This window comes from Dufourea novaeangliae, unplaced genomic scaffold (genome assembly GCF_001272555.1).
Source record: "Dufourea novaeangliae isolate 0120121106 unplaced genomic scaffold, ASM127255v1 scaffold109, whole genome shotgun sequence".
Taxonomy (NCBI): domain Eukaryota; kingdom Metazoa; phylum Arthropoda; class Insecta; order Hymenoptera; family Halictidae; genus Dufourea; species Dufourea novaeangliae.
Window position 1 is genome coordinate 325,450 of NW_015373997.1, and position 14,718 is coordinate 340,167.

A 14,718-nucleotide genomic window follows, 5' to 3' on the forward strand; every position below is an offset into this window, starting at 1 on the left:
CTTAGCTTTTTGTAATTTTTGTCCAAACGCGAATTTCGAAGTCTCTTCAAAAGGGTCTTGCAGAGACATCTACAACGCCATCGGTATTCAAATCAAAACTGCACCGTGCTGCATCGGTAATAGTCAACCACTGTAATATCGACGTTCCACACTGTATCGTGTACAAAACACATTCAAAATTTATTTTTATAACAATGTCTCGATTTGTCGTTGATCTTATTCGCTTATTGTTGTGTGTTTGTACTATATCTTTTTTTAAATACATGCAGGGTTTCGTTGTTCCGTCGGTTACTGTGAAAATATAACAGTCTACAATAAAACCAGTCTAAAAAAGTAGATTCTCTGAAAACCGATTTGCATTGTGATGCATTGCTATAAACTTGATCGTCTCGAAATCGTTCCTCCTACTGCGCTAGAATAATAAGGCGTCCTTAGCTGAAACAACAGTTCTTTGAGCAACAACTTCAGTTCTGTGTCGCCGTTGTCACTTCCGTGCTCGCCGTTCGTTATCGGCCTGAAAAAAACACGTAGGTACTTTCTTAAAGTTGCTGGAAGTTGAGGTCGTTATAGTGGAATTATTAATTAAAGCGCAAAGTGCTTGCGGTTCACCGTCCCCCGACGAAAGTTCTCCATCGATTGCACCATAATTTACTTACCCTTTGCTTACTTTTTGCAACCGGATCAACGCCTCCTTGAGGTAGGCTGGACTGCCGGCGGATGAATCAGGCAAACGATGTTTGTTATAACTGAATCGAATTTTTCGAGGAATGCGACGTCTCGAGTACAGAAACGATTTGAACCGAGGGTGTAGCCATTTGTCGTTGAAGATTTTGTGCGACATCATATTATCTAAATGACTCATAAATTCGGTCTGCTTCAGCAATTGATTAATATGACCCTGAAATGATCTATTCTGTATATAAAAAATATTGTTTTCCGTGTCTCGTAATACGTAACCCTTTCAAAGAAAGATCGTTGATCAATTGACATCAATGAAAAAATATTAAATCTCTTGCAGTAAAGCTTTCTTTCACCGGACAAGATTGAACCGAAGATATTTACAGATTCCTAATCGATATCAAAGATACTCATGGGAGGAGTATCGACGTTTCTTACCTGCCTCTACGAGATCTTGGATGTCATTGACCGCGAGACCGACCATCAGGTTCATCAGAGCGATACTATCGAGCATAACGAAAGCAAGGAACACGACCTTGCTCATGAATGGTAGGAAGGAGTTCCCATCCTTCCCGTCCGCGAACAGATCCCCGTATTCGTACTCGCCCGTCATCATTACCACGGTCTTCACGAAGGCCCTCCAGAAATTGCGAAACTGGTCCTTCCCGCGGAACAAAACGGCGAAGCTGAACGCGAATCCGACAATCAGGCAGACGAACGCTAGGAGAACCTGAAAGGAAATAAAAAGCTCCCGGATGCACGTTGTTATAATCGCGAGGGTGGCGGGCTCGCGTGTAGGGGTAGGCAAGTGGGTCCTGATGGGAGCCGTATCACCGAGGAGACATTTAGAATCTTGGTCCTCCCATCCGTCCCCCTCTCCCAGCTTTTTTCATTTCTAACGATATTCGTCGGAAGGGAAGAGCCTCCGTCGTGTGGTGCCTTTCGTTCCGATTAAATGCGGATCTTCCCGTAACACAGACGAAATTAAAATCCACCCCAAGTCCCGGTATTAAATCAGGGTTAACGTTGGTACCTGTTAAGACCAACTCGTGAAAAACGTTTTATAGGCCGCGGAATACGTCTGGCTTTTTATTCGCGGTGTTCCAACGTGTCTGCGGCGACGAGGAAAATTGTAAGTTCTTGTAATACAGAGTATGATCGTTGTGTCTCGTTATTTTCAGTCAGTATAGTCGGGCGGATGTAAATAAAAATAATTATCACGCATCTCCAGTCGCGGATGGGTTGTATAGCTATCGATCGTTCCATCCACTGACCTTCAGAATATTCGTCAGCACCGTGGAGAACATAAGTATGTAATATCCGCACGCTGGAGACGACCGATTACCAGCATCATTTGTATCCAGAGAAGTAAGACCGCCGTGCTGATGGTACGTAGCGTCCGTTGTGAGTAATGGGGACGCTGAGGGGCGTTTAATACATCTCCCCTAGGCTCGGTCTCTTCTGTATACCCACTGGACTGCGAAATGCTCAGCGACACCGTCGCGCACGCAAACGACAGCCACAACTCGAACTGCTTTAAATAGTATCTGCAATTGAAATATACATGTATTTCTTCTATTTCTTCGATTTTCTTTAAATTGTACGAAGATAAACGATATTCCATGCACACGCGACCCATTCGTCAAAAGTATTGCCGCACCGAAAGGGTTAATAAACAATTTTGACCCTTGTGTAGGCAACCAAAATATTCAAGGTTATTGAGCAATCGAAATATACTTCTATACTTACAGATTAGATAAACATAGATAATTTTACTTTCATAGTTTTCCGAAACTGTTAGTTTCCCTTCCAATAATATACCAAGTGCTGGTTTAGACAAGAACATAAAAAATTGTGAAAAGAAATTTAGAAATTGGTACCTGGATACCCGATTACCTACACAAGGGTTAAAATTGCATGCTCGGGCGCCTGTTCGATAGCAACCTGCTATACACCGCCGTCACGGGGATGCAACCAAAGTTTCCAGTAATAATTTTAGTAACAACATCTGTGTAACATTTATGACTCCGTCATAACCACTAACGGACTCCAAATCTCATTATGTGAATACTCTGTGCTACATTCTAAGTATCTTTCCATAATAGACATTCAAATGTGAAGCACTTAGCGCTCAGGAGGTTGCGTTTTTATTCCACGTAGACGTCAACAAAACCTTCAATGATTTCCTAATAATCAGCTGTGTACACGTTTCAAGCATATACCAGCAAATAATGACAAAACTTGTCTAAAAAACCATAGCCATCTGTTTCCGCATTTGGCTTGGACTTTACAGGCAACGCCAACTGACAAAATGCTAAAACAAATTGCCAGAAAGTCTTGCAACATGACCTATGTCAAATTCAAGGTAGAACCGGAACAGAGTCTGCGCGAGCCAATTTGCTGCCAGTATGCGCGCAAGTTGTTTATAACAAATCATGCATGAAACTTGTAACCATAACTTTATAACAGGCATTGAACAAAATTTGCCTTTGCAAGTTTGCCTGAATGGGATGTAAACAAACACCCGATTGACTTCAGTTCCGTGCAACAAACTCCATAAAGAACCATGTCCTGCATAATCGCCGACAACGGTGATAATATCAAATGTATTTCAAGCGTAACGTTGCTCCGTTACTCGTCGTACGAACCGGCTCAAGGATCGCGTTGAATACTCATGAACGCGTTGGGTATGCACCATTCGATAACGAATCTGTCAACAATGGATAACGGGACGGTTTCGTCCAAGAGCGACGTCGGAGGAGGCCGATTCATCGGCCGAAGAAGTCCGTTCCCGCTCAGTCGGCGACCGTTACAACTGCACGCGGAACGACGAGCGCAGACGGAGGCTCGATTCTCAAGTTCAGGTACATGTACACTCGCGTTCAGACCCGTGGTGTGTATGGAATAGTGTGTATACCATTTCCAAGCTGACGCGACCTTAGCACGAGTTCCATCGCATGCATATACACACACACGTACGCACACACTGTCCATGCTTTGCGTTAACACACGTCCGCACGCTCAATCAACTGGTGAGTATCGCGTTACCTCGCAGAACTGGGGGCCCAGTGTGCGCTTGACCACGCTGCCGAGAGGATCCTTTGGAGAACCGTTGCTCGGAGGTACACACCGTTCGCAGAGATCCCGACTCCAACATGCCGAACTGCCCGAAGTGCGACAAGCCCGTCTATTTCGGTGAGTGAAAAATTCGAATTTCTGCTTGTTAAAATCGAATTAGCGAATCGAGAGACTATGTAGCTGTAGAATTTTGTAGTCTGAATTGAACTCAGTGTGGTGCCGGGATCAGGTAGTTCCTGTTTGGGTGGGGATAGGGTAAAGGTTTAGGTGTGCTGGAGAGTCGAGTGCTTATTTCTTGAAGTCCAAGTAGGTGCTGTAGATGAAAGAATTTTTATAACGTATTAGTGAGGTAAAGAACTTTTTAGCTGATATTCAATGAATCTTGATAAGTATTTGCATTTATGCGGACGAAGACGTGTAGACAATTGGCCAGTTAAATTGTTTAGCGCTACAAATGCGACGAATGATTATCCGAGAAATGGAACTTTTTTATCGTTAAGCAGACGAAGGTTTTTCGAAGATATGTAAGCTTAGTTTTCAAGTTTTGTGGTTTTGTAAATAACGGTAACTACGTAATGATCGCTTTTATTTTAAGGTGGGACTATAGTATTATACAGTTGTGCTAAAGTAACTGTGTGATAGTGAAAATGTTTACCTAGGTTAAAGGTACATGGATGCACATATAATTGTCGTAAGGTGAAATATTCTAATCATCATTATACGAGTTTACTAACGAGTCATTTTGACTACTTTGGTAGTTCCACTGTTAAAAAATCCTATTCATTGGCTTCAGTTTAGTCAGTGTACGAATGTGCAAGTATATCCTTAGCTTTCCTTCGTTATTGGAAATTCTTAACCTAGATGACGAATCCATCTACCTCTGACGCAAACGAAGCGTTCCATTATGACGCCAGCCGTTTGCCTCTTTTCGTACTTTCCCATCGACAACGAAAAATGCACTCACCTGTTCGTAATTTCGCGTATTCGGTCGCGAAAACCGGCGACCGCTGGAAATGACGACACCAATGATGTCATTAGACGACCTCGCGGTCCACCTTGACAAACATTATGTCAGCCTCGGCCCACTGTATACAAGCAGACGCGTAATGTAGGATAGTGAGTAATACGAGTCACTAGGAAGGAAATTTTATACAATGAAATACGCGTGATTGTGTATAGGTGTAGTTCGCGTGATTTGTGTTATAATTAAATACGAATGACTGGTTGTGGAATGTATCTGCAGGCCGACTTGCAACGATCCGAAACGTCTTTCTATTTTTCTTGTTATTTCTATTATTAGTATGCGTTATTATAATCACCCGCGATTGTAGTCACGGTCGAACGGATGATATATGCAAGACTCGCTGGATTCGCGATGGCAAAACGTGGCGCGTGAAAAGCCGTGGACTATAAAGATTAGTGAAATTGTCAATTGTAATGGCCATTATTGAAATGCATTTATGACTATTCTATGAGATATCGTAAACATGTTCATTGTCGTAATGTTATTTTGTGCGACTCTTTTAATAGCATTGACACGGACGTTAGCATTCAGATAATTTTTTCATTTGATTGTACGTGTCGTCTGTTTTATCATTAGACTACGGAGTTTATTCATTTATACGTAGTGTCCGTGTGCATGCAGAACTGTATGAAATAAAAAAATTAATATTGTTGAACACCGTTTTCATTTGACTTGGTTATGGATCTCGTTTTTTACAATTCGATTTACAAATCAAAACACGTGGTTTAGCTCGAAAACACATGCTATTTCGTGATGTGAACGTATCAAATGCGACATTATGCAAATTTTCACAAACGTGTTAAACAACTTTGCACTTATAATATTAACAAATGCAGTTATAAATATTATCATTACTAACGTTCGATGTCACATCAAAGTAGCCTTCAATATTTTCAATTAACACAATGCACCCGTCGCTCTGCTCGACTGCACGTCTAACGCTCTAAAAATTAGCCTTGTTGTCACGTTTCTGCGTATCTGCAATGTGCACTTGATTCCACATTCTTCTCATATAGATTAGGTTGTTACAACTTAAACAGGTTATATCATAAACTTGTCACAAGGTTCTATATTCAAATTTCCTTAATTACTAGCTGGAATTAATTTTCAGGATTGACTCTACCAACGACGTGATACTATTATCTGAACCTTGTCTGTTATCCTTTTCATAAAAACACTACACTTATACTCGAGACTGAAGTCCTTCATTCCATTTCCTACATTAATATTCACATTATTGACAATCTCCTGGATGATCTACAACAAGGCTGTCTATATATATAATGCTCGAAAAATCTATTAAATTTTTTCCTCTCCTAAATTCACAAGACACATCTACCATCCACTGAACAACATCTAAGAATCAAATACCTACGGACCACTGTTTCTGTCATAACCAAATTGAAATTCTCACCTGTCCCCTATTCTTGCGACCGTAGAATTAGAGGATCAGCATTTCTACCGTCCTTTCCTCCTGGCTCTCCTAAACCTCTATCCCTACTGACGGACTGAAAACGCGTACCCCCGTATAGGAGTTTAGAGGCCAATGACCTTCCCACTTTGAAACATTTTTCCGCGATACAAGGAAAAAAAGAGTGTCGTCTCTCTAATTCGCCCCTTGCCTCGGCAACCGTTCCTCCGCACGCCTACTTGCGCCGATCTGAAAGCCCCCACTCACGGTATACGCAGCCGGGCGAGCGTCAGCGTGACGGGCGCGCGCGAGCGCGGGAGTAGCGACGCAGCGCATTCAGAAAAATCCGCTTTCAGCACTAATAGTGCTTTAACGGCCGTCTAAAAGGCCGCTCGAAAGAGGAAGCGCGCAATTAAAAGCGAGCCTCTCTGAATACGAAGCTTCCACTCGCGCGCCCGAAGGGAACGAGTCGTCGATGCCTCCTCCGGTTCCGTTTATCCGCGCCAGTCTTCGATGGCGACCGCAGACGCACTATAAGCTGGCTAAAGGCGGGTCTTCCCATAAGCGTCAGATACGTGCGTCCGCGTTTAAACGAAGTGCGATCTATACATGTTTCTCCATTCAGTTCATTGTCATCGACTTGAAACTTCTAAAGAGCGTTTGCTTCGGACGCGTCAGATGTTTATCGAAAATTTCACTTTAAATGTAGCATTTCATATAAGCGTCAGATATGTGCGTCTGCGTTTAAACGAAGTGTAATATATACATATAGATATGTGTCTCGTATAATTCCATTGTTTTCGACGTGCAATATTTGCCACAGTAACAATGGAGAATCAAACGCAGGCGCCTGACGCCGATCGAAAATTCTTCGTTAAGGTTATCGCGAGAGTTCGTTTGACATTTTCCTCGAGGTTGATTTGTGGCTGAATGTTAAGGCTCTAATTGCTTTTTTCACAAAATTAGGAATCATTAATCATGTTGAGACTGTTTAAACCACCTTTGAAAACATTTTTTTCTTTTTTTTATAAACAATATGTTTGCTCACGATAAATAATGAAGTAGTAGTCACAGTAATACCGTTTTTCCAATATTTGGATGTTATTTAAAGAAGCCCCATACTGCCGATCGGCAAGAAATATTCTAGATATTTTGACTAAAGCAATAAAGTAGGTGTCTACTCTAGTACATAAACGTAGTTAGCAGGTTAAAGTCCAATAGATCAATCAGAAGCCACTAAAAATACAACACTTTACATTTGACGATCTAATATTTCACAGACCAAGTCGTTCCCGCTGAGTATACTTACATCCAAGATTTGAAACTCCCAACGTAACATCTTATACCCACACATGGGCGTAGCCACGTTATCAGTTAGGAGGGGGCAAAAATATTAACACATCGTCTGCCACAGTGAAAAAGGCTGTACGTAGCCAGACACACTTTATTTTGTTTTTAAACTCATAAATCGTTCAAATTGTATGCGTTTTGTTAATAGAGGCTGTTGATCGTGTTTCAAATTATACTACAATATTAAATATTATGCAAAAATTTGGTGACTCTGGGAAGGAAGGGGGGGGAGGTCAAAATTCAATTTTTTTCTTGTAGGGTGGGGCAAGAACCTCCCTCCCCGCCCCCCTTGGCTACTCCCATGTATCCACACAACTATTATTACACTTTACGTCTTGAAATTTCAGGTGTATGTGAGCTACTTTTCGATCGGGGTTAACTATGAGTCTTTGGCCAAAGATGGATTTAATTAGTCGTCGACACGATTCTTTGACGTTCGCCAACAAAGTAACTTACCGTTCGTCTCCGTCGAAGAGGATGAACCGCGACTGCATGTCGGAAGGGCGAGTTTCGCGAAGAAGGCATTCGCGGCTTTTCAACCTGCGTTTTCTTTGTTTCCGAACGGGGTATTCTACGGCGATGTGCGCCGTAAAGCTGGCGAGGCTTTTTGAGCCTGCTCGTGAGAGATTGCCCGGGACTCTTTGAGAAATCGGGAACCGTAGGCTTTGAAATAAGCCACGTTTAAATGATTTCTTAGCGTCTGCCGAAGCGCGTACCTCGTCCGGTATTTCGACTTAATTTTTGCGAACGGTTCGCGAGATCTGACTGAAGGGAAGCCTTTCCAACGACCGCCCGGCTGATTTCGAACTGTTTCAAGCATTTCTCGACTTCTTTTCCGATCTTATGGCTGGTTGATTCGTTTCAATTAAACGGGAAACCACGTTGCGGAGAATCTAATGGCTTCTGATACTCATAGGATTCTTAACACAGAGGAAGCAGTTTATGGTTGCCTGCAAAAATGTATGTTATTCGAAGTCGGAACGATAATAACAGTATATGCGAAAATGATAAAGTACGATGCTCGTTTGTAACAAGAATAATGGTCTAAATGCAACTTTTTATTACTATACATATTAAGAATCTTTTGTACGTAGTTTCTGTTTTCTCTCAATAAGCAAATGCCTGCCATGGGGAATAAATATGTTCTTCCAGGCAGCTCAGTTACATGGAAAAGATATTTCTCTGGTGGGTGGGCAAAGGAGTATATGTCAGAATTATTAGTTTTGTAGAGAAGCGCTTATAATATTATATTTAATATTAAATATTATAAGTGGCTCTCTGCAAAATTAATAATTCTAATTTATATTCTCTTGCCCGCCCACCAGAATTTACTCGATTTCGACATTCTTCAAACCAGTTCGAAGTTTTGTATCCTTTTTCTTACACACGAGCCAAATAGAATAATCGTAGAAGCTGTAAATAACAGAGGGCTCGAGTAAATTTTTCCCGAAGCTGAAAAAATAGCGATCGCGTTAAATGCATCGATTCGTCCAGCGAATGAATACTACGTCTGTGCCAACGTTATCGGTGTCCACCAGTACCTATACACCCACACGGAGCTCTTCGAGTCTCAAAGCGCCACTGTCACCCGACATCACCGACGACCCGAAAACAACGATAAAACACAAAGAAATAACACACACAGACAAGCAAGAATTCTAAATTGTTTCGTGTAGTCAGGCCCGGGATTTCGATACGAGCGCCTCGCGCGTACGATCTCGTCGTTAATATTTTTCATCGAGCCCCGAAAAAAGAAACGGGGAATCATAATAAGCCGCGTAATCATCCTTGATCCAGTCATCCCTCTGACTACGGGTATATAAATACGTCGTGATCCACGCGGGTCGTCGCGCAAAAAAATGAATCCAACGAAAGGGGCGAAGGGGAGGTTGGAGTCGAGGAAACCGTATCCGGAGTCACGTTGCGTCGTAAGGAACAACAATAAAGTGTCCAGCAACGGGGGACACAGAGACACAACGCAGCCAACGAGGCGAGTTGGGAGGGGGGAGGTAAATAATAAGAAGAACAGAGAGGAAACAGGTTTGCAGAAGAATGGGTACGAGGGTTCGTGGTGGCGAACGAAGGCGAGGAGGAAGAATACGAGGAGAGTAGGCTTGGACGGAGAGAAGAAAACCAAGGAACCATTTCTGCCTACCTTCAACCCCCTGGGCGTAGAAGGATGCTAACTGGGAGGAAGAGTGTAAGGGACGAGTTTTTCAGGGAATCTCTCCATGGGCAAGGGTGGACAGGGGTGGGCTCGGCGGTTTGAAAGAAACGGAGGAACAGTCGGGCGGCCAGGATGGAGAATAGTCTGCCGATGAAATAAAGAAGAAAAACACGAAACATAGAAAGGGGAAAGGGAGAGAGAAAGAGAGAGAAACATTGGAAAGACCAAGGGATGATGTACCGAGAGCCTATGCAATCAGCAGCCGCCGATTGTTTGGCGCCCGAGCGCAACGATCCGTGCACAGCACTGTCTGCCTTTTCGCGCTACCACTGCACAGCAGCAATGCTTGACGATTATGCACTCGCTTCTCCGCCGCCAGATAATTAGGAGTTAATTAACTAATGGCCTTTTATGCCGTACCCCTTCTTACGCTCTGCCCCTCTCTCTTTCCTTCCCGTAGCTCCATTCTACGATTCCCTCCTCCTCCACCCCCTTTCCACCCCTTTCCACGTACACCACCTTTCTCTCGTTTCGTCCCGTTTTCCTTCTCTATCCCGTGTCCGACCCTCACCTCCCCTCCGTACACTCTGGCTACGGTGGCTTCTGTCCGACCCCTTTAGGTGTACCACCGTTGTGTCTCTCCGCTTCTCGTCATTTTCCAATTCCCCCTCGCCTGGCACCAGCGTCCTTTGTGCTCCTTCTTACGACGCGGAGGAACGTTTGAATGCCAACCGCCCAGCAGCACCGCCGCGGCACACCGGTCCGTGGCTTTTCTTTTCTTTTTTTTTTTTTTTTTTTTCAAAAAAAAAAAAAAATGGTATACGCTCGCGCACGCCCGTCCTCTGATTCCCGTGGCCTTTTGTCGACTTTCCGACCGAGCGTGTGCAGCCGCGACCGCGACGATGCGCCGACGAATGGGCGGAATATCCACCAGTGCGCACGGGGTTAAAGTCGAACCTTCGATTATGATGGATCTTATTGGAGTTGTATAACCATGGTTCGCTTAGTGGAGTTTCGTTGAGAAAACTGATCGACGATATCTTGTCCTTATCGTCGGCTAACATTGACAACTAGAGGATTTTGTGGTCCCTGATAATGGCCACACGACGTCTTACAGATTGTACGATTTTTTAGATTGGGTCTTGGACTGGTGATTCTGTTTCTTTACCGTTTCATTGTAGTTGTCATTTGAGGTACAGCAAAATTCCGATAATACCGCATCAATGCTATAAATAAAAAAAAGTAAGTGTTATAATTTTATTTTCGTACTAAATATGGTTCGCCGATTGTTCGAAGGTTCCTCGGCACTGACAATAAATATTTCATAAACTAATGGCCACATACGACTGAAACAAATATCCTTGACTTCAGAATTCCAAACTCTATCACCGTGCTAAACCTCATTAAAAAGTCAGCGTTACACCTGGGGACTTTTTGTTAATGAGGAACCTTTGAACGCTCATCGAGGATTTACTGTATCTGTATCTGCCGAATCATTGAACGTCGTATTATTGGAACTCTACGGTAAATAAATATCATTCGCTCGGTACACAGCAAAAAATTTCTTTCACCCCTATCCTCCGGAATCAAGATGCGTTCGGTTAATCAAGCGACTCTTCGTTTCTCCGTCGACCTCGAACAAAAGTCACCCCCGTTAACGCGACTCTTGTCCTGGATGACGGCGTTACCATTCCCCACAGCCTACCCGTTCCTCCCCGTCTCGCGATTATTCTCGCGGAGCGACAGTTTCTCCCCGTTCCTCGCCGCGAGTTCTTCGCCCAAGAATCGTCCACACGTGGGAATTCACGGAGGCGTCCGTGGACAATGCTTGGCTTCGCTCGCGAACGCTGTTCCCTCGGAATATTTTCTAAAGCTACGTCGGCATTTTTTTTTTTTTCTTTCTTCCTCCCGCGAACGAACGGTCCGCCGTCAGGGGTGGTTTCGCGTTCGCGCCCCCGATGAATGACTAGAATCGGGCGATCTGATCCTCCGAGGACGGGCCATTCAATTTTATAATTACGAAATTGCTAATGGAGGAGAGAAGACGGCGGAAAGAGAGCCGTCTGCGGGTGATCGCGCGACAAGAGAGTCCCGGATGGGGATGTTTCTCTGCGTTCTGATCAGGGGCGGACTGGGCGGGCGAGGGAGGATTTTCAAACAGAGCCACGGAGCGTGTTGCATTGTCTGCCAGCGATCGATCCGGTCTCGTCGATGACGTCGTCATACCTCGAGCCCTTTCATTTCCGACAAGGGGCATTAGCCAACTAATCCGCCGTTAAGAGTTGCAGTTTAACAGATGTTACTTTTTTGTTTAAGTTTTTTTTTGTTCTTTTTCCTTTCAAGTGGATCGATGGGCACTGTTTTGTCATTATTTTGGTCTAGGTTGTAATATGTACTAGATCACCTCACTTACTGTATGGTTAAAATCGTTTTTTTTTTTTTTAATGCATCATAGTTCCTACTTTTTGACATTTTCGATTCTCTTGATAGTCAAGTTTCGGAGACAGCGAAGAATTTTCATGGGAAAGGCCATTGGCGAATAAGTATTAATGTGAATAAGAGATTATAATCTTCATTAATTTTTTGTGTGTACATTGGAATAATCATAGATGGATAAAATTTGTGATTTATTTATTCTTTAGTATTTTATTTTTTCTTAGTTAACAGAAACTAGATTTTCCGGTAATCTTTCAGATAATACTTCTCCAATCCACCGAGATATTATGAGAGACCGTATTATACGACTGTCAACAAGTACACACGGTTTACTTAACCGGGAGTTGATAAAAGTTCTTTTGGGCTTCTCTATCGGGAACATGACCATGTGGGGCTTTGCGGTGGTGGATTGAGGTCAAGCGAATACTTCTGATCGAAGGCAATATGTAATTTCCTCGCTTCCCTTTTACCCGCCGAACCGTTCGGTTTTAATAAAGACGTCATAATGATAATAGTATTATTAATATTATCATTAATATTGTTAACAATAATACCGTAAATACTCTTGGATAATATAAGAACAGATTGTAGAGGACTGATGCATAACTTGTTGGTTGTTGCAGCTGAAAGAAAGACTTCCTTGGGGAAAGACTGGCACGGTGCCTGTTTACGATGCGAAAAGTGTAACAAAACGCTGACACCAGGTAGCCATTCGGAACACGAAGGCAAGCCGTACTGCAATCATCCGTGTTATGCTGCCCTATTCGGTCCTGGAGGTGAGCAACAACTAAAATTCTTAAAGAAACTCGAGGATCTAATCAATACATATTGTAATTGTTATTAGTCTCTTCCTGTCTGTATATTTTGAAGTATTTAGTAAAGTAGTGCCATTTTGCAACAGGTTTCATCGTCATGATGTGTAATCCCTCTTTTCTTGCAGGCTTTGGACGAGGCGGTGCGGAGAGCTACGTTTACAAAAAGTAACGATCCGACAACAAACGGCGATAACTACTTACTGCTAAATCAAACGCGTTACCTGTTCCATAGAATTTATTGTTAATATAATACTAAACAGATCACCTAAGAATAAATGCGCGAAGTACAATGATTTCGTAAAATGTACGAATAGAACGCTACGAAATACTTAAGATGTTCAATTTTTTATAAGATTGTATTATGTATAATGTAACTTTTTACTAGTTACGTCGTTAAATAAAAATTTGCGTAAAAATCATTAAATACCATTCCAATTTCTTAACTGAACGCGATTTATTCTCGATAAATAAAGAAGGGGCCTACATTATCCTCCAACGATTGATTATTCTCGGTGCAGACAACAAAGAGATATGATTCATAATGTTTTGTAGTCATGGCAGCACCTATTCGTTTCACTTCCATGGATTCGTTAGCAAAAAGATTAATTTCCGTTTAGAATTATTGCCGTTTTAGTAAATTAAATAAGTTACCTTTTTGTAACATTCAATAATTCTAGTATTATCATTAGAATTTCTTGTTTTTTCTACTGATTTTTATCTCTAACTGAAACCGTTTTGTCATTTGATAGCAATTCTTTCTGAAATTGTCACATGCTTCTATATAGATGAAACTGTGCGTACAATGTGGTAAGAGACCCTGTGGGTGTGAAAAAGTGAGGTCAAAGCAATTCGGTGGAGGCGCCAGTGATCCCGTGTGGTCAGCTCGTGGGGTCATAGAACCCCCGGTGGAGGCGCTGAGACCCCGTGTGGTAAGAGCATGGGGTCATAGAACCCCCGCGGTGGCGCCACAGACCCCCCGTGCCGGAGAGCGCGGGGTCATGGAACCCCAGTAGGTGGCACCACAGACACCGTGTGGAGAGACCACGGGGTCATAGAGCCCCGCCCCCCGCGCCGCGGCGGAGGCGCTGTGACCCGTGTGACGAGCACGCGGGGTCATAGAACCCCCGCAGGTGGCGCCAGTGACCCCGTGTGGAGAGAACGCGGGGTCACAGAGCCCCCGGTGGAGGCGCCTGAGACCCCGTGTGACGAGAACATGGTCAAAATCTGATTGCCACTTGTGTGTGCTTCCGTAAGCAAATTATATAGTAACCCCAGCAACCATGGCAGTTTCTGCAGATACTACTACAGCCCAGGTTTAAAAGACGTAGGCAGTAGTTAGTTTCTGTAGAAACCTGTTGAACCAGACAACTATAATTAGTATAAGATTCTACACTGTTTATGCAGTTATATTTAAGACAATTCGATGAAATGAAGCTTATATTAACTGACGCATGTTTATAGGAATATACATATGTATACATATACATTATAATGTTATAAAAGTTTGAAATACAATACGATGCGCCACGGTACAATACGTTTATTCGATTCAATTGCTCCCTTGCGACTACAAGATCATGCTATCCGCGTTCGGCGCAGTGCGCTAATACGGAGGCCAACGATATATCACTGTAACACTTAAAAAAGTGTTAAAGTTCCATTTGTATCATTGTCCTGTGGAAATATTCATACTTCCAGTAGCATTAATATTCTAATCAATGAATTTACAGAATAAGGAAAAGGAATCTAAAGTAATTTT

General features: G+C 42.9%; 1 protein-coding gene across 1 annotated transcript; it reads left to right on the forward strand.

Annotated features, from left to right (window-relative positions):
* Positions 1-3,569: 3,569 nt before the first annotated feature.
* Positions 3,570-13,312, forward strand: LOC107188031 (cysteine-rich protein 1-like). The gene is made up of 3 exons (XM_015576253.1): positions 3,570-3,873; positions 12,768-12,920; positions 13,085-13,312. The coding sequence occupies exons 1-3, from the start codon at positions 3,834-3,836 to the stop codon at positions 13,126-13,128; spliced, it is 237 nt and encodes a 78-aa protein (XP_015431739.1). The 5' UTR covers positions 3,570-3,833; the 3' UTR covers positions 13,129-13,312.
* The last annotated feature ends 1,406 nt before the right edge of the window (positions 13,313-14,718 follow it).